Source organism: Schistocerca nitens, chromosome 4 (genome assembly GCF_023898315.1).
Source record: "Schistocerca nitens isolate TAMUIC-IGC-003100 chromosome 4, iqSchNite1.1, whole genome shotgun sequence".
NCBI lineage: Eukaryota > Metazoa > Arthropoda > Insecta > Orthoptera > Acrididae > Schistocerca > Schistocerca nitens.
In genome coordinates, this window is record NC_064617.1 from 85,732,528 (window position 1) to 85,753,394 (window position 20,867).

Sequence of the window (20,867 nt, forward strand, 5' to 3'; positions counted from 1 at the left end):
TGCTGTTGAGCTTGGCATGATTATGTTCTGGAATGTGAATCACATCATTGCTGTGGGAAAATGGCATATTTGTGTTGGAAATTTGGATACTGTACAAGTATATTGCACTGTTGACATGTCCCTTAAGCATGAATTACTTGGCGCCAACTGGACTAGAAAGTGGTCCTGTTGCACTCAATAATTGTTCATAAAAGCCAACACGTAGTGGTCCATGTACATATATTGTTTCTCTTATTCGCAGGAATATTGTCACTACTGAGAATTCATTCCTGATCAAATTACTGTCTCAAAATTCCACCACAGCACGAGTCCCACACTCGGTGTGATACAATACTGACTCTCTCTCCTGACCTTATACTTTATGCACAACAGTGTCCAAATGTGATAGTGCATTGTGTCACGTCCTGAAGTTAATCAAAGCTGAAAACGAAATGTTTTATTCCAATTTTAACTAATTTTTCTGGCCCTCTAGAATTCAGCTCACACTGAGTTATGACTTTAGAAACCAAGGCCACTGGGTCTTGACTTTAGAAACAGAGACCAGTTTACTTATACTGCTGAAATGGACATAGTTTTCCAATAATCTGTTCATTGACGACAATGGCTACTTGTCTACAGAGAACAAGGGACTTTTGTTGTGCCTGATCCCCTGCTGACAACTTCTAGTTTCATAACACTACAAAAATGAATATATCAAGTGTCAGCAAAGTTGTTTAGTTACGTATGCCGCTTGTAAATGTCGCAAACTTGAGATAATATCAGTCCATGCCACGTGTTTAGAAATTCCCAGAACATCCCCTCACAGACCTAGAAAGTCAATGCAGTAGTCAGCGATACTTGAATAATTGCCAATAGTCCATCATTTGTAGCAAACTATGCAAATGGTCAGGTAATTCGGCAAGTCTCTGCCACAGGCTAATAAATGAATTCACATTTTCCTCCTTTATGTTTAATGTGTTAAAACAAGCAATCAGGCCAAATCACTTTAAACACGAAATAATGTTTTTTGAATTTCTTAGTCTGGAAAACTTTCAAAGCTTTAGCCAGTTATAAACTGTGTTATTAGACTGGTTGTTGGTCATATATAAGACAGTGCTAATTAAAAAATAAATATAATTTATTTCCAAAGCTCACATAACAGACATGAAAAGAATGTTTCAATCTTGAATGCAATGTTTTGGCACAGAAGCCAAGATCTACAATGAGCTGTAGAGTAGCCTCGTCCCCATCTCCACATCTCTCCACATAAGATTTCGTCGAAGACTGTTGTATGTTATAACACAGCGTGTGTTGACACTGATATCACACATCGTTTTTAATCTAGCCATTGAAAAACACTTCTGCTTATCGCTTGCACTAGTGTGTTAAATCCTTCAGAGCTAATAAAAAGATCATCATTCAGTCTTGTGTTTTTTGGCGTTGAGTATCAGCGATGTAAGATATCTCGCCAGTGAGTACAGCGCAAGTGTTGTGATTGCAGCTACGGCCAGCACGAAGGCGATGACATCTAGCAGCAGCAGCTGGTACCAGCTGAGATCCATGGCTCCGCTTCGCAAATGTGGTGCTCCCTTGTGACGTAGTACATATTCTATCCACCAGATGGCTTGTGGCATCGACTGTGCCTGGTGCTCGCGATACACTGCTGACAGCTTCTTCATGTTTTCCCGATACCTGTTCACAACACAGCATATCATTAGCACATCTAGAGAGTAAGAGCACACAATACAGTGCCACGAATACGAATGACTTATTGTGAAATATAGGCATTTCACTTTATTTGTAATCAGAACAAGGACTTTTGAATATATTTCACAAATAAGTGCTGATGAGCTGACTATAAAGTTAAACATGATTGAATTTTTACCCATCCAGACATACCTCCAATTTATTAGCCCATACAGGAGATGGACAACATTTCTGGGATTCAACTGAGGTAAGAACACAAATGGTACAAGTTTTAAACTCTAACTGATAGAAAGGGCTTATGAGAAGCACTAAGGCATCTTCATATGGACAAACCACAAGTAAAGGAAGTGGCTTGAAATACGCATCATTCAATGAACTGATGAGCTGTAAAAGAAAATTAAGCTTCTTTGAGTTTATGGATTAGTTGTACTATAACATATATCGCAATTACGTATCTGGCATTTGAATTCGTTTTAACCCGAGAGCTGGAAAACTTCTGGTTGTAAAGTGGAGCAGTCCATTGACTTAAAACACTGACGGCGCATTACAGCTACCTGTGCAACAACTTGTTTTTCTATGCATGGCTCCATCGATATGCAGTAACCAATTTTAAGTGTAGACAGATTGCATGCTTTTCTTGTTTCACAGAACTTGCAATATTGGTATGCCTGAAATCAGTGCTACATTTCGCACCACAATCTGTACACATTGCACTACCCCTGTGTGCACTAACGACAGACACCTCTTACAATAACGAACTGTGTACTTTGCACTTGCGTTTCTGTACCACAAACTCAATGTTACTCACTTATCAAAATCATAGACGCAAGTTCTGGAATGAACTGTGTATTAAACAGCAACACATGGTATAATATTCACAAATAGCGCTACTACAGCAACTTAACGCTGAAGTTCGCACTTGTCACATTAACGTTGCGACCGTGACACGTATGACTGTGATAAAGTCGATGTGATTGAACTCGAGGCTTAACACAGCAGGATTTTCCGAACGAACGAGATGAGTTACCAGCATTCTTGAATTCACACATCAGGAATAATGCAAGAGATATTTGTCTAGTTTTCTGAAATAAAGTATGGAGATGGCTGGTAAAAAAGGTAACGAAATGCGCGCTGCGTAAAACGGAATTCCGGCTGATTTAGTTGTCCCAAAGAGAGTATAGTGACAACAAATCAATTTTTTGAAAATAAGGGATGTCCCAGAATCTTCCAGCATTGACAGGAACCCTACTCATAAATAAATTAGTTGATTTCATGAATACTGCTCTCTTATTTTCACAAGCAAGAAGTAAATTACCGAAGATCGAAAGTATACAGAGAATTGATAAAACGTCGATAAACGATGTAGTGCTAGATTACAAGCCCATTGTAATGAGAGACGTAAAGCATTAAGCTGTACTTGCTTTGAAGTTCCTAACGCCGAACAGGTTTAAGAAATAGCCCCTGAACTGAATATGAAGAACAGAATTAAGTCATTCGAAGTGAGACTAAACGTAATTATAGGGGAAGACACATTAGTTAGGAGGTTCAAGTAATCAAGTTTCATCATTCACTGCTTAATAGTGAAAGAGCTCACCAGTATTCATCATGGACAAAATAATTTTCCCTTTGGGTGTGTTTGTACTAGCTAGTCGCAGAATCCGAATGATACTGTACGATATTTCAGTTAATAAAATGGTATAGACACTTATATCCTGCAGTTCTTTATTTTGCTTACATGGTACAGACTATTTGTATGGTCTCTGCAGACTCTACCACCATATTCCCCTTTTCCTACACTTCTGGCAAGCTTCCAGTTTACTGCACAATGCTGCAGAAGTAAAGCTATCTAAAGTCACATAGGGCATATTCCCTTAGGTAGCGGCTGAAAATGAATATTTGAAATGTGGAATTTCTGAGAAGATTTTGTAGCTGTGGGATGTGCTCTTAGAATTGCATGCAATGGCACCTCGAATAACAATTGAAGAATCAGTTTTCAGGAGACCATAATATGTTCTACATCTACAGACATGTTCCACAAGCCGCAGTACAGTGTGTGGCGGGGGACCATTGTACCAATATTAGCTATCTTCTATGGTGTTGTATTCACATACTGAGCTAAAGAAATGCGACTATCTGTACCTCTCTGAATGCGCTCTAATCCTCTTATTTTATTCTGCTTATCCATATGCCAGACATAACACAGTGACACAGAATGCCCGTAAAGCCTTCCTCAAAAGGCTCTCTAAATTCACCCAACACGGTTACGCAAGAGTCAAACTGTCATTCTTCCAAAGATTCCGATTTAGTTCCCTGAGCGTCTGTATTAACACTTGCATACTGACTATACCGACCTGTTACGGCCAGAGCAACGCCTCCCTGACTTCATACGATAGCTACTTGACTCCGAACGCTGTTACAGTACATTAGAAGTGGTCCCACCAGCTTTCCTCAACTAGGAATAATGGCACAGCCACGTAACCAGTGAATGAGCGAAGTATGTTGCAAGAGGTGAAACTAATGCTATGGTAAAGTGACTACAGAAAAATTAAATAAATAACGTCCAGAAGGAGTATCTTGTTTGAAATAAATCTAGAATCCGGAAACAACCGTTTAGTAAGCTCGAAATAAATTAGGAAAACAAATAAAAGAAAATTGTTTATATATAGTTACACAGAATATATGGTGAATGCATGAGAGCAGAAACAATGTGTAAAGTTCTGTTCTGTGATAAATAAACAATGGAGCAAAAACAAGAGCGTAAACTTTAAAATTTGGGGAAAATCCTAACACAGAGCAAGGATGGTAAATCGGAGTTGTTGATGCTGCAATTAGAGAAACTTACCGAAAATTGCGTAATAGATACTGCTGTGTTATATATGATGTAATATAAAGAACATAAAAACACAGAAATGTCTAAATAGTGACCACAAACTAGTTGGAATATTGGTGTTCAGTGTCTACGTAGCTCATACGTCCGAAACTATATCACAGAAGTTTGGATATGCTGACGATTCGGACATGGGAAAACCTTATGAAGATACAGGGGTCACTGAGGACATATTGGCGAGAGACCTAAAAGTTACTGGGAAATGCTTCCTAGTAGTATGGCCATCGCAACTCCACTACACTTTTACTGACCTTGACGCTAAACGCCAATCACGTAGGTGGGTAGCATTAACTGATCTAGTTACTTTGTCCTTATTCGAGACTCATGTGGGGTAAGAGGAGAAAATCACATAACTTGGGGATGCAATTCGTTAAGCTTCTTCTGTGCATCTTTACATCAGCGCTGTGTGTCTTAACTTTAGTTTATTAGTATTATTATTATTATTTTGAGAAATGGAGAAACTGACTTTACGTGCGACTATGATTAAAGCAAAAACTATGATTTGTATTATTTGCATTATTAGTACAAGATGTTTCTAAGATGTCATAGCTTATGAAATTTGTACAAATTTGTTCGTATGACTTACATATCTAGTCTTAGATTACTAGTTCAGACTCACGTAGTACTCTAGGACGAATCATACCACTGCAAGCGCCAGAGACAGTTGTAACAAAGATGGCTGCCTTCGCTGGTCTTAGGCATTCTTGCTGCGTGTTTAGGTTCGAAGAGTCAAAGTCTACGCCTATTGTGCAACGTATTTTTCTACCAAGTACGGTAAAGATTCTCTCAGTAGGTCCACCGTTTATAAGTGGCATAAGTTTTTGCTGATACTAGGAGCTTGATAAGCCGTATAACATGCTAATGTCGACCACGTGTACCTCTCGTCGTCATAGAGTAAGTGAGGCAAAGCTTTGATAACAGTCTTACTCAATGGACCTGACGTGTTTCTCACGAGCTGGGCGTCCCACATATGACAGTTTGGCATTTTGTAAGAAGGTATTTGCATCTCACACCGTGATAATTAACAATGATACAAGAACAATACATAGACAGGATAACTCGCAGGGACTGTGGTGGGACAATATTACATCGATTGGAAAGACCAAGATTTCAGTGTAAATATTATATTTAGTGATGAGTCGACTTTTACTTTGAGTGGTTGAGCTAATAAGCACAACTGTCGGATTTGGGGCAGTGAAAATCCTCGAAAACCCTCGTGATAGCCCAAAAATTAAAGTCTTTTGAGCAAAGTTTACAACCCTTCCTTTTCCCAACAGAAAACATTCAACGGAATAAAGTACTTAGTTATGTTGCAAATTTTTAAACCGCTGGTTGACAAGTCTGTCTAAGAACACAGCGTACACTTTATGATAGATGGTGCACCATCGCACTACATCACTTATGTCCTCAATACTCGCTTTCCAGGGAAATGGAATACTGAAGGTTTACCGATGGCATGGTCCCCACCATCACAGAACTTGACACATATTGACATTTTCTTGTTGGGATTCATCAAAGCATTTGTACCATCCTTACTGGCTAACCTAGAGGGACCAGAGCAAGTATCTGCGCTACAACTAAACAGATTATGTCTGACATTTTGCAGAGAGTTGACAAGAAATTGACTTCCGATGCAAAATGTGTCACATAACCAATGGAAGTCACATTCAACTTGCTCAGCTATAAGGTAAAAAATCTGAAATATTTTGCAATTTCTGTAAGTAATGTGAATAACTCTATACGAATTTTCACAGTTGTTAAGTCCTTTCGGAAACATATTTTCCGTAATATCATCCGTTACGTTTCAGTACTTGAAATATTGAAAATTTCTAATAGCAAAATTGCTTACCTGGGATTCTCAAGAATTGTTCGTATAGCCTTTAAAACGGTATCCTTCGTGACGTGCCGGAACTGCAGCTTGTAGCCAATCTCAGCAGCTACGAATTTTTCGACATTGTAGTGCTGGTCTCCCATGAATGGAATTCCAATTAAAGGAACACCATAGTAAGTGGCTTCATTGAAACTCTGGAGGCCTCCTTGCGTGATGAAGACTTTCACGTTCGGATGAGCTGTGGATTTCATAAAAATATAATGGCTTATAAAAGCAATAATATTTCTTTTATTTGTGAAAATGTTCCAGGAGGTACTATGTTTAAAAACGGTATTCTTGTAATCAAACCTTAAATATTTTAAATTTTTCATCGTCGAAATCTGCTAGGGATTGATCACTCAAGACACATACGATATCCTTTACATGAGGTGAACGATTTTGTAATGAATCTCCACATAAGCACAAGTTGCAAGCCTAATTTCAGGCGGCGCCACACTGGGCGATTTATGCGTCGATGATGATGAGATGAGGACAACACAACACCCAGTCCATGGGCGGAGAAAGTCTGCAAGCCGGCCGGGAATCGATTCCGGGGCCACTGCACGGTAGGCAAGCACGTAACCACTCAGTTAACCAGGCGGACATATAAGCACACAGTACCTGGGGACAGGGAAGAAACTTCATGGACCATGTTTACTGCAGTACTGAAAGTTGTAGAAGATGTTTTCACGATGATGGATGAAGTATTGATTGATGGTGCAGAAGCTCAAAAGCTAAGAAAAAGATAAGGCAAGGACTCTTAGCCTCGTTGCCGTTGTTTGGGTTTAGGACACTAAATAGCAAGGTATTTGCGCACATAAAAATTCTTGTATAGAGGAAATAGTTTTGAGGTTGGTGAAACCTTTCATCCGAATTTGTGTAAAAGCAGTTATAGCCATTATACAAAACAAAGTTCTATGTAAAAACACAATAATAAAATAAAACAAATTGAAGCTCTAGCTGGGAGCTACTTGAAGTAAAAAAAAAAGTAAGAGCTGATGCCTTTGATACTACTTACAATCCAAGTTCTGAAAAGCACACAATGTAGAAATCTTCGCCACTCTCGTCCAACAGTCACCTAAAATACAGGGAAAGTCCGTAGATGACTCCAGGACTGCCCTCCAGTGAGAAAAAAAAGTAGCAATGAGCAATTACTGGCGAACTGTCAGCGTTACGTCACCAACACCACACTGCGATGGAGGAGGAACACGTGCGTCAGGGGAGTATGTCCAATACGGAGAGCTTTTAATAGGCCGTCATTCCACCTCAGTGGATGGAGAAAGTTGCGCCAAGGAGGGTCGTTTGCTTCACCACTTGCAACGTGTTTTACGCTGCTTTCAACCAATCTTCCCAACAACACTAAACGCTCCTGTGTCTAGAATGTGAGGTCAGCGTTTGAGGGCCACAGCAGAACTCTGTGCTGGTCTAGTTGGAGGCTTCATCTAGCACTTCAGTATCTTGAATTTTTAAAATATGGCAAAATCGTTAACAAATAAGGAGCAATGGACTGACATTCTCAGCGTGGACGTGATGCTGTTAGCAGTGTCGGCAAACAGGACGACTTTACACTCCCGTGTGAGACGCTATTCTCTTGTAAAACTGATCGTAAGGGATTACCGCAATGCTGCATGTGAAATAGAGCCATGACAGTTAGGACGTATAAAGTAGGGAAGTCGTCCTCGGAAGCCTTATTACAGGAGTTTTCTATAGATTTAACGCCTTCAAGAGCTATCGTAAGACTTTTCAAGCATTAAAACGCCTAGTATGACGTGTTAACTGCGTAGGAATGCGTGCTTACAGCATTATACGGTGAAGTCGGATTATCAGTGGTGGAATGATATATACTGTACAAACCATGGAAAAAATTTAGATGGTGCCTAGATTCGAGAATGCCGATTTTGTCAATGGTGGAGCGTTAAACGATAATCTTTCTTTCTTCTTCTTACTCGTATGTTCGGAGTCACAACATTCAAAAAGTTTTGTGTTCCCCAGTGGAGCTGTGCAGAATCTTCATCCAACGTCCTACAAGCCTTTTTTGCTTGGAAAAGAAAGAAAGAAAAAAAAATGCTGGCACTGAAGTATAAGGGTTTGAATGGAAACTGATAAACGCTAAGGAGCGAGTACTGGATTCTAGGAAAGAGGAAAAGACATCAAAACACCATTGAGTCAGTACTTATCAAATATATGGTACAGACGTTAGGAATACTTGTGGATAGCTTTAGTGGCGAAGAAATGAGTTAGCTACGTCTAAGCGTATATGGATGTTTTCAAAACTAGAGAAAATACGAGAAGGTGATGTAAATCTCTGCCTTGAGTGGCTCCACATAACATTGCTCCGTGATATTAGTGGCACAGTTAGAGGGTTGGGTTGTTTGGAGAAGGAGACGAGACAGCGAGGTCATCGATTTCTTCGGATTAGGGAAGGATGTCGGCCGCGTCCTTTCAAAGCAACCATCCCGGCATTTGCCTGGAGTGATTTAGGGAAATCACGGAAAACCTAAATCAGGATGGCCGGACGTGGGATTGAACCGTCGTCCTCCCGAATGCGAGTCCAGTGTCTAACCACTGCGCCACCTCACTCGGTGGCACAGTTAGAGATCCCAGATCCCAGCTCATTTACCAGGTGGTCCTAAATCCGCATGCAACCATCTGATCATGTTAGTCACTAAAAGAATTTAAAAAATACAGATGTAAGAAACTTCTCTCTCTCTCTCTCTCCATCATTCATCTACACATCCACACTCACACATGCAAACACCCATCCACCTACCCACACGCACACACACACACACACACACACACACACACACACACACACACACATACACACACAGAGAGAGAGAGAGAGAGAGAGAGAGAGGGAGAGAGAGAGAGAGAGAGAGACAGACAGACAGAGAGAGAGAAGTCTTTGATACAAACGTAAGACATACCTGGTACTGAGGGAGAGATACAGACAGACAGACAGAGAGAGAGAGAAAATAAAACTCTCATACACATACATATACAAATATAAATTACATACAGACATAGACACATCAACGCAAAAGACGAATGAGAAACACAAAGCTACAGTTGGCTGCACTATCCACTCTAAATACACACAATAAACACACAGTGAAAAGTGGAAATGCAATTTTCAAATAAATGTGTTCGAAAAAACGCCGAAAATCAGTCATCTGAAATAAATAGATCAATTAAATACAATTCCAGGAGGACACGCATGGGTTAATAACATCAGAAATCGTAACAAACACCAAGTGGTAGTTTTATCTCACGAAATTTGTTTCTTTCATAAAAAAAGAAGAAAAAATGTAGTGAAATGTGGTGTAGTAACACATGTTATATATCACACTTATTATATACATACAACAAACGTATTACTGACCACTCAAGATGCTTCACAATTAAAAGAAGTGAAACTCGTATAGCAGAAAAAAAACAATCTCCCATTTAGTTGCAAAGACGGAATACATCTCTATGCATATAGAAGCAACTAATGAATAATGGAAAACATATAAAATGACAGTCATAACAGTAATGCAAGTAGAACTCTTTGATACAAACGTAAGACATACCTAGTACTGACTGTTGTGGAAACCACTTGGACAACAGGACGTTAGGTGGCAGGTCTGACGAATCGTCCTCCTCCCACTTCCAGAGCACCCTCTGCGGCAGCTGCGAGAAGGCATCGAGAAAAGCCCGTCGCTTTTCTGGTGGCATTTTGCTACTTAGTACGTTGGTGCCCAAGCTGAAGTAGATAGCACCCTCTGTCGCTCCGTCTAACCAGTTCTGTATATCCTGTTGGTGAAACACGAAAAATATTCGCATTGCATCCTCTGAGACGAAGCAAAAGATATTCATCAAACAAGTAGATTAATTACTCCTTTCGTAATTGTAAACAGAGTATGGCGGTATGCCGATCAACAAAGGAATCAGAGTTAGTTCTTCTGTTGAAGGTAACCCTCCTGCCACAATGGACAGCACAATATCGAAACATGCCATGGGATCACGATGTATTCAGACCGTGTACTGGGCACATGATGTTAGCTGTGCACCATTTAGTCAATATGCCGGACCTCAGCGTGTTAAACGGTCAAAATACGAAGGCTACGTACTTGAGAGTCTTAGACGTACTTGCTTATGTATCTTGCCTGTGTGCATCAACAAGAATACTGTTGTGGTCACCAACATGACAGCAATCACAAACGGTTAGGTCAATGAACTGAAAGATTACAGCGCATCAGAAGAAGGCCTAAGGGATGTCTTCCAGCCTGGCCGCTGCGTCATCCTCTGGCGTGCGACATCTTGTACTTGGGGAATACTCTGTAAGTATAACCCTCCTGAATTTGTACTAGAACTGCAACTATCCCACAACTTCTTGCACCAGCGTAAAGTTACGTCTTTGCATTCACTTTGCACCTAGTACAGTGTTAGGACTGAAGAAGATGTTAGCGTCTCCTTGAGAAAGTGGAAAGATCTTTCTTGAATTCGTTCCAGGAACATTTAGCGTCTAGATGTAGAAACGTTGTTGCATATGGATGTGCCTTTGTACAGAATTCCTTTACGAATTGTTCGTAGCATAAGTAGATATCGAGAAAACTTTTCACATTACGAATGTGCTGAGGAATCGGAAAATCTGTGGCTGCTTTAATTTTCTCTGGATCGGGACGCACTCCATCCCCGTTAACTAGGTGACTCAGAGTTTTGTTTTTGGGTGCCCAAGAAGCACTTTTTGGGATTCAGTCCGAAAATACTTCAAAACGGTTCTCGGATGCCTTAGATGTTTTTCAAACGTCTGCAAACAGTGGTAATGTCATCCAGCAGAAAAGACGTGTCGTCCACGTAAGATGTCGAAGCGGATTCTCTATCATCTGTTCGAAGGTGAGTATTAGACCAAATGGCATCACTTTGAACTCATAGACGCCATAATCAGTGACGAGGGCAAAGGATACACCTCTTACTACATGATTTTGGTGCAGTCATCGTCAGTCGATAAGGAAATGCCATGATGTGCCTTCCTTCTTATACACAAGGATCACAAAAGAACTCTCTGAAGGTTCAACGATGTGTTGTTGCAGCGTCTTCTCCATTTCCTTTCTGATTGTCTGTCGTTCGGCAGGCGACATCCTGCACGAGCTGGGCTTGTCGGTGGATAAACCCCAGCTCCGATATAGTGTCTAATCATGGACCGTATGATCTGTCTTTTCTCCACTCCGCATTTAAAGGCGTGCGAAAATTGGCACAGTACGGCTGGCAGTCCCTTACGTTGTTCTGCATTGAAACCAGATCTTATTGGCTGTTCTATAGCAACTTCCTCCAATACGTTGTCTGTAGCGGTAGCCGAGCACGGTTGTTCTTTCATGGCACTAAGGTGCCCTTCATGGACTCGTTAGGCTTCTTCTACTCTCATACCTCATAGATGAGTTGTGGCTGCCCGTGACAATTAGTGATATGTAGTTCTTCATGACCAACTGCAAGCTCTACTGTGAGGTTATTGCACCGTTCCAAATTCACCCCATCGCCTAATTCATTCTATTATCCAACACGAAACTTGTCGTCTACGTTTGTTTGATAATAAAAGCATTGAAAGTGCGGCTGCAGCCCGACGCTCCTCCATCGCAACCTCTTCATTCACGCACGGAACTGCGACTGAAAAATCTCGCGGAGAGTGACCACTCAGTTCTAACCATCTCTCTCATCCTGCTGTGTGTAAACTCTTCCGTCATATGGTTTCGCAACAGCCTCAGACACTTAGAGAAAGTACTCACTCGGAACTATCACGCAGTAGCTATTACTGAAAATTCTTCCCGGTATAAACAATTCTAGGAGTGCTGTCTGAGAGCACCGAGCAAGGTGAAGAAACTGCTTCAGACTACTTCGAGAGCTGTGCTCGGAAGCCGGCTGCTCAGTAATTTTTTTCAAACCATTTCAAGGAAACTATTCAGTAATAAAAATAGAAACGAGATATTCGTAAATGATAGCACGAAAAGAGGCTAGTATTTTGGGATATGGTTAATGCACAAAACATCTTTATCTACTGCAACATACTCGTACAAGTAACTACAGACTTTAAGTCTAATAGTACAATTTTTAAGGGTCATCAACAGCTGGTGAAATGAGAATTGCTGTGGGTTCTGCAACCATAATAGTAACGAAGCTCCAATCTGTCAGAATTTCAACTACATTACTATGTTGGTGGGATGAGACTCTGCTGACTTTTGGCAAAATGAGTAAATTTTAACATAGCAACAAGACAAGTGTAGGTGTTACTCAAAACTCACCACCGATGACACCTCTAAGGAAAGTAAAGAATAAGTAGTCTGGAGAAAATATATTACGTTCCAATTTCAGTTGAATCATATATCTCTTTTTATTTTTAATAATAAATGACTAGGAGTGAAAGTTGCCAACGGATTTTTTTCCTACACATCAATGTTCTCAGAAACAGAGAAGCAATTCACAGGTATAATATAATGTCCTTTAGTTCTTACCCCAATACAGGAGGGAGGACTGTACTTTTTCACTTCAAATGTCTTCTAACGTTTCGTCAAGTATATTGATAACCTGTTCTCACCTTGACAGGTAGTTGACAGGTTTCTGTAAAGCGTCAGAGTGATCACACCCTCAGAGCTACGAAATAATTTTATTGTGTCAACAAGAACTACTATTGTGCTTTCAAGAAAGAGCGTAGTTCTATCCGAAAAAATACGGTTGCTTTTTTTTATGGCCGTCTCTTATCGCTAGTCAAGATGAAAATGTACTAAATATTTAGGATGTGGAAATATATTTGTCATGAGAAAGTTCACGAAATTAGTCTGCATGTGGATAGAAACTAAAATATGGTGCGCTATGTGCTGTCATTTGTTTTAAAATTTCTCTGAACCTTGAGACGTCTAAGTAAAGTCATTTTGGCAACTTTCAGTACCAGTCACTCCTTATGAAATGTACCCTGGGGTATAGGATTCCGCCAAAACTGCAGCAGAAGTGACGATTTATTTTCCACGTACTTCTTACTTCTTTCCTTTTTCTTCGGAGGAGCGTCACTCACGGACGAATTTTGAGCAACACGTTCGCTTTTCTTGTTTCCATACTAGAGTTTACAAAGATTAATGTCACTAACATTATAATTAGTTGAAATTGCGATGGATTCCAAAACAGTGTATTAATGAACTAGTGAGAATAAGATATGTCAATATTTTATGTAAAAGCCCATTTATTGTACGAAAAGAAACGTGTAATTTCAGTTTTGTTGTTGCAAAAGCCACAGAAATTCTTTTTTCATTAGGGCAATGATACGTAAAACAGACACATTCCCTCGAAAAAGTCTGCAGTTACTTATATATTGTAATAGATAAGGAAGTTTTGCACTTAACCTCATGTCAAAATTCGTATTTTGTGAATATTTCATTCTAGCTATATCGTTTGAACGCGTCAGTGGAACGGAGTGCACAATATACAATCCATTTTTTGGAGTATGGAGAAATGGATCTCCTCTCAAGTTTCAAGAAGAATTCAGTACGACAGCGACTTTTCACATGCAGTAACGTATGACCCAAAATGCACCAAATGCGAACTCATGGTGACCCCATTTTTCATTGCAAGCTATTAGAAATCGTTTCAGTAACTTACTTAATTTTGAAGTATGGTCGTAAGGAGAACTATATGTAATAAAACCGTTATAACTTATGAAAGGTTTGCGTTACGACGTTCAAACTGCAAACTGGCCGCAGGGCATGATGGGAATTAGTATGCGCTTGCGCACGCACCTTTTTGCTGTCGGCCACTCCCATTTGGATGGCTTCGTCAATGAGCAAAATTGGCGCATTTGGGAGACTGAGAATCCGCATTTCGCAATCGATACGTCTCTTCAATTCAACGGGTGACTGCGTGATGTGCAATGTCCAGTCACGGCATAATCGGTGAGATATTCCTTGATGGCACGGAGACTACCGAACGGTACGTAAAGCTTTTGGAAGATGATTTCATCTCCATTACCCAAAGTACCCTGATTTTGACAAGATGTGACCCATGGTAGACTGAGATCCACCCAATCGATGCAGGAGGTTGTTTGATGCCCTGGAGGAGCATTTTGGGGACCGTACTGTGGCTTTGGGGTAGCCAGAGGCCACTAGCATGGGTCTCGATTGGCCTCTATATTCTCCAGATCTGAACACATGCCACAACATTTTGTGGGGATATATTAAAGAAAATGTGTACAGCAGTAACCACAAAATCTTTGCAGAGCTGAAAACTGCCACGCAGGAGGTCATCGACAGCATCTATATTCGGACACTTCAGAGGTTAAGCAGAATTTCGCTATTCGTCTGCTGCACATCACCGCCAGTGACGGCCGGCATGTCGAACATTTCATAATCTGAATCCGAATATCTGTAGTGACGTTTACATGTCGAATAAAGTGTGTACGTGGCGTAGTTTGTAACTAATTTTCGTTTTTTTCGTGTAGTTCAATAGTTGTCATTTAGCTTTCGTCTCCCAGGTTAACCAGCGTTCCCTGCCTTACAGGGTGTGACGTCAGACGCCAAACAGGATTTGTGATTGGCCAGTGAACGTAGCGTTCAGAGGAACTTTAAAGGAAAACAACACAGCGGCTATGATGGAAAACAAGCAACACTCCGTGCTGGTATGCCAGCCATCACACGGCGGAGCCTTCCAGGGAGCCGTAATGCGAGCTGGAAAGTAAACTACGGACTATCCTATAACGTGTGAGACAGACTTAAGATGGGTCGAAGCGGAGAGGTGACAGAATGGTGGAAAGAAGCCATCGTATTTGGATGTGTTCTTGACCATACCGTGAATGAAGTTGCCCGATTTTTTGTTGAATCAACACAAAACGCGTAACGCATCTACAACAAATGCTGTACCTCTCGCAGCCCTGTAATACAACTTTTGAATAGTGTTTATCACAGACTTGGGCACCATGAGGCACTTCGACTGGCCAGCTGAATCACGTAACTGAAATGTAGGCATCAACATCCCTGCCATTTGCTAGCTCTAAACGATTTAATCACCACTGAGTGGCTCAGGTGCGTAACAATATACCTGATGAAACTTATGGATTCTATTCCTGAATTGAGGCCAACGAAGTCCAGTGTTACATAATGTAATAGCCATGACAGTTACAACTCTCTTTCAAGAACAGTAGGGGAACTCAGGGCAGAACGGGATAGCGGGGCCCAATGGGAAATTGCTCTCTTCTAGACTGGACAGTGTTGCAATCTGTTGTATGGGCATGAAACTATTTCTCCGATTGGAAGGGAAGTGAGGGCAGCCATTCTGATTTAGTTTGAAGTGCGAGATCAAAGTGAATTGTTGTCCGTCACGTTACCGCTTGCGTTGTTCCAACGTTTGGTGAATTTCAACGCCAGGTAAGCTGTTAATTGTTAATTGTATAACCTAAAATGACACATTCCCTTAAAGTGCATGGCATTTGTTATACTTTAGTTATTTAAAGCATTTAAATACGTCAGTTATTACACTCTATGAAAGTTGTTAACCTCAAAAGTGCTCTTGGGGCGGAACGGGACGGGGCAGAATGGGATAGTATCCAGTTCTGCCCCGTCATATTTTGATGCAAGTAGAAAGCAAACCCAGCATGGATGTTCATGGATGCCAGACTCTCCCAACCAGCTATGTTCGCCGAACAACTCAGCTTTCCAGATATCGCCCGAGGCTGTCATTCCAATCCGTCAAATTACATGGCGGACTACAAGACGAAATGGAAAAACCGTCGTATTAACGGATTCTCCTTATAAGAAGGAACTGCAGAATGCTGTCGCACGTAAAGTAGGCCTACAGAAAGGAGGAGGGTGCACGAATATAAACAATGTCAGGACAGAGACATCAGGTGCAATGCAACTTAAGGCAAAAGTGTCAAACTGTACACCCAAAAAAACCAAAACAGAGCACATCAAAGACCTTAAGAAAAATAAAAGGAAGAAGATGATGGGCATGAGAGAATCAGAGAGAGAGCATACTGAGTCTCTCTACTGTGGGGACTTTTACTCCGTTTCTGATGAGCGCTGGGTCGCATGCCAGAGTGGGCACACAATTCATGTGCTGGCATAGACAGTGAAGATGAAGAGGAACTACTGATTTGTGACTATTGTCGAAAGGGCTACTAGTTAATGGTTTGGTGGTTATTAAGCATTGTACATTTTTCAGAATGACATTAAAATATTTTCTTATTTTGAAGAGTGACTTTTCAGTTGTTTAAATTACACATTCCTTAGTCTGAATTGCCTGTTATAGAACATTTTGTCATAGTTTAATACGATATTCATAATTCAAATTCAACGTTTGTGCAACAATTTAACAAAAAACACCTTATCCCATTCTGCCCCGTGGGTGGGGCGGAACGGGAAATATGCAAGACTTTCATTGAAAAATTGTAAAAAATGCAAAATGTATTGTTTCAAGTGATTTTAAAATAAGGTACATTAGGTTACAATACAAGGTGTTTTTTTATCACTTGAAAAAGTGTTTCCTTGTGTTCCCTTATTTTATAGAAATTGTTAAACATTAAGTGTCCCGTTCCGCCCCGAGTTCCCCTATACCTCGACTTGTTCTGAAGCCTGGATAGTTATCACGCTGTACGATATAGAATCGACTCTGTGAATAAAATCTGTAGCTAGGTTACACACTACAACAGGACGTAAATACAGAATATAAATATTACATATGTACTATACCTTAGGAAGTGGCTTAATATCTGGCTGGATGTGTAGCCCAGTGACTTCCACAAAACTGGGTAGGTTTGGTCTGGGATAGCTTTGCGTGAAATGATTACTGAGGATCATCAGACTGAAATTTCTCTCAAGTTCGTGTATCGACGGGACTCGAGGACCGAAGTAGTTCTTCTGTATTGTCTCGTGCTTGGGCAGCACTACATTCGACCACACTAAATTAGAGTAGAGCCACACGTAAGAGCTGTAGAGTCTCTGCCAGAACGATAGGTGGTCCGAGTAAGGGTGGATCCACCACGGCGTGTAGGCTGGGTTATCCGGGTTGCCATCGTTCCAGTGGATGTAAGGGTAGGCTCCGAGGGTCACGAGGCCCACGACGGGTGGGGAGCCGACTGCGTGAGCCACGCCGTAGAAGCACGGCACGAGACCCCTCTCCATGATGTACAGGTCGAACTTCGGCGGCGACCTGTAACAACATCGCGCGAATAGAAATTTACATATCTTCTGCGTTGAACACAGAACAGGGATATCTATGGAATGAGCCTTCAGGCGCCTGGTGTAGAAATTTTTGTCACCAACATGCACTGACTCCGAAAGTCACCTGACTGTAGTGCGGCGTAACGATCGCTAATAAGTGCCCTGCAGATTTTGAATGTCATTACATATTACATCCCTAGTACAACTAGATTCCTTTCAAAATTATTGCTGAATTTGAGCAGGCATTACATGGGTATTGTAATAATTTGCATCCTGAGAGAACCTGGTTCAAAGCCATAGACATACAGGATGCATAAAAACATGTGTCCTAATCTTTATGGATCTATTCTTGACATCATACCATTACTAAAAGTTAATATGAAGATGTGTGCGAAGGGAATTCCTCGTAGCGAGTACTGGTTGTGTAGCGTACCTCCAGTGTACATCGTTACTCACGTTTTTGTTGACAGTTGGTCATGGCGTTTGCTTTGTTTCGTCACGTCGTCATTTGTTCTGTTTTAGAGCAACTCCAATCACATCACATCGAAACGAAGTATTCAGTGTCTAAAATGATAGGGTATGCACTGTGTGTACAGCCTAGTAGACGGGAAGGCAAACCCATCACATCAACCTTGTCTCGAACGTTACTCTCGGAGGCCTTTTATTTGTGCAACAACGTTTGTGCAGTTCCACCAATGTCTGCAAAAGATAGGCTCAGTCGAGAAGAGAGTTATAGATGGCGGGAGACAACGTTATGTGCTGTAGCCCGAATCTGAATGACGGTTCTTCGTGCTCCATCAGTTACTACAAGGAGAATTGTGAGAAGGGCGGGTATTCATGCGATGACGATTTGTACCTTCTGTACCCATATCACCTACAACGGATGCAGGAATTACATGAGGCAGACTTTCAAGGTAAGAATAACTTTCTGTCAATGCATGTGAGGGCGGTATATTTTGTTTATACAGTTCTTAGCGTATACCTTATTAACTGATGACTATTCATGACTATTCATGTGACGACATGTTCAATTGTCATAACAGTTACGTCCGAGATTATGGAAGCACTCATGAAGGGACTGATGACCTCAGAAGTTAAGTCCCATAGTGCTCAGAGCCATTTGAACCATTTTTTTTTATTCCGCAACGTATTACTGGACAAACGTATCTACAGTTTCAAAGACATGGCTTGCTTCATTTACTTGATGATGTAGCTGTAGGTGTCATCCAAGCAGTTTATGCACGATGGTGTTCCACCTCACTTTATACGGATATTTCGCGAGTATCTTGATAACCACTTTTCGAACAGTTGAATATTATTCGATGGGAATCCATTGCGTGGCTTGCCCGATCGTCTGATTTGAATCCAATGATTTTTTTTCCGCTGGGGAGTTTTAAAATTCTTGATTTACTCTACTCCCTCACTCAATGTTGATATTCTGAGCAAGCGTATCCAAAATGGATGTGATCAGATACGAAACACACCAGGAGTTTTCCACAATGTTCGGTGGAATATGGAATGCAAGGTCAGGGGATGAATGGAACAAGAGGCGGTCACTTAGAGAAATTTATGTAAATGTATTTCGTAAATGCAAATTTTGTGTCATGAATAACAAAACCTTTCATACATGCATATGTGTGTGGGAACAGTATCATTTGCCGGCTGTGATTAATAAAACCTTTAAGTACCTGTCTACCGAAGTATTTTCTGGCCCATGTTCATGTGAACTTCTTTAATATTTTAATGCTAAGAGCAGATCCCTAAAGTCTCTGGCACACGTGTTTGTGCAATCTGTATAAATACAACAGCTCTCCCTTCTTTGAGACAAGTCCACCAGTTCAGATGTAGCTTTTTTGTTTTTATAGGCATATTAAAAGAACGGATATCCACCACTAATTTTTGTTTTTTTTTTTTTTACTGCATTTAAACCCATTGGCAAATCTCTGTCTTAATACATTGTGCTGCAGTGGCATTGTGAAATTCCTTCCTAGAACGCCAAACTGAAAGTGTCCCGAAAAACATCGAATTTACAATTTTTCAGTTGGCTCTGAGCGCTATGGGACCTTAACATCTGAGGTCATCAGTCCCCTAGAACTTAGAACTATTTAAACCTAACTAACCTATGGACATCACACACATACATGCCCGAGGCAGGATTCTAACCTGCGACCGTAGCGGCCACGCGGTTCCAGACTGAAGCGCCTAGAACCGCTCGGCCACATCGGACGGCTCGTATATACAGCTGCGACGTATAGGCCTATCAAATTAGCACTTTATCATACTCCGGATTCCTTTAGGGACGAAACGGCTCCACATGTGTATACATTAAACGGATTGACTGACAGTACAATCCTAAACTAAAAATTTTACCTAGCACTATAGCCACACAGTCACATAAAAAAGTCTTGCTATTTCATGCCTTCTTTACACTGTGTCGTGATATTTTCACAGTAATCAACACATAAAGCAGCTCTTGCTAATATGGCAACTATAATTACATCATTTTGGTATTTTCCTATATAAAGATATTTTTCCTCCTTTAACGAATTTAGATTTGCCCCCGTAGTAGCATCAATTCAGCACCGTTAGTGTCAGTAATAAAGAGAAGGAAATAAAAACATGAAACATCTGAAATACGTGTAGTATGTAAGTTTCAATCATAGCCCAAAATGTATCGCATTCGGGAGAACGGCGGTTCAAACCGGCGTCTGGCCATCCTGATTTACGTTTTTCGTGATTACTCTAAGTAGCTTCAGGCAAATGCTGGGATGGTTCCTCTGAAAGGGCACGACCGATTTCCTTCCCCATCCTTCCCTAATCCAATGGGACTGTTGACCTCGCTGTTTGGTCCCCTCTTCCAAACCAACCAACCAACCCAAATTGCAAAGAAAGAGCATCATGTTAAGGTCATGTGACAATTCTCACATGATGTTGTTTATAAGTGCAGAACGATCTGCTTACTCCATAGATTTTCCTACTCTGTCGCGCTGAAGCGATGAAGTGTTAGAAGCAAGTGATTTGCAGTGATGCACGTACTTCATGAAGTCGACCATCTCTGGACTGTTGAGGCCGTCTTCGCAGATGGGAGCCGTCATGTCCATCATGGTCCACAGCATCTCCACGGGGTCCCACTCGTGCGACGCCATCGCCATCCAGTCGACAGACCTCCTGAGGTATCTGTACGCTGGAGATACGTCCACCTCTGTCAAATTTTTTATAGGCTTCTGTAAAGGAGAAAGATAAG

At 41.0% G+C, this 20,867-nt stretch overlaps 1 protein-coding gene across 2 annotated transcripts in view; it reads right to left on the reverse strand.

The window, feature by feature from the left end:
• Window positions 1-1,135: 1,135 nt before the first annotated feature.
• The window catches only part of LOC126251995 (UDP-glucosyltransferase 2-like), an 82,241-nt gene continuing 62,509 nt past the window's right edge, over window positions 1,136-20,867 (reverse strand). For both annotated transcript variants that reach the window (XM_049952776.1, XM_049952777.1), the window contains exons 3-7: window positions 20,660-20,847; window positions 17,153-17,612; window positions 10,019-10,241; window positions 6,423-6,642; window positions 1,136-1,671 (exon numbers count right to left, since the gene is read on the reverse strand). In XM_049952776.1, coding sequence (XP_049808733.1) covers window positions 1,395-1,671; window positions 6,423-6,642; window positions 10,019-10,241; window positions 17,153-17,612; window positions 20,660-20,847 — 1,368 coding nt within the window. In that variant the 3' untranslated portion in view covers window positions 1,136-1,394. The remainder of the gene's footprint in view (window positions 1,672-6,422; window positions 6,643-10,018; window positions 10,242-17,152; window positions 17,613-20,659; window positions 20,848-20,867) is intronic.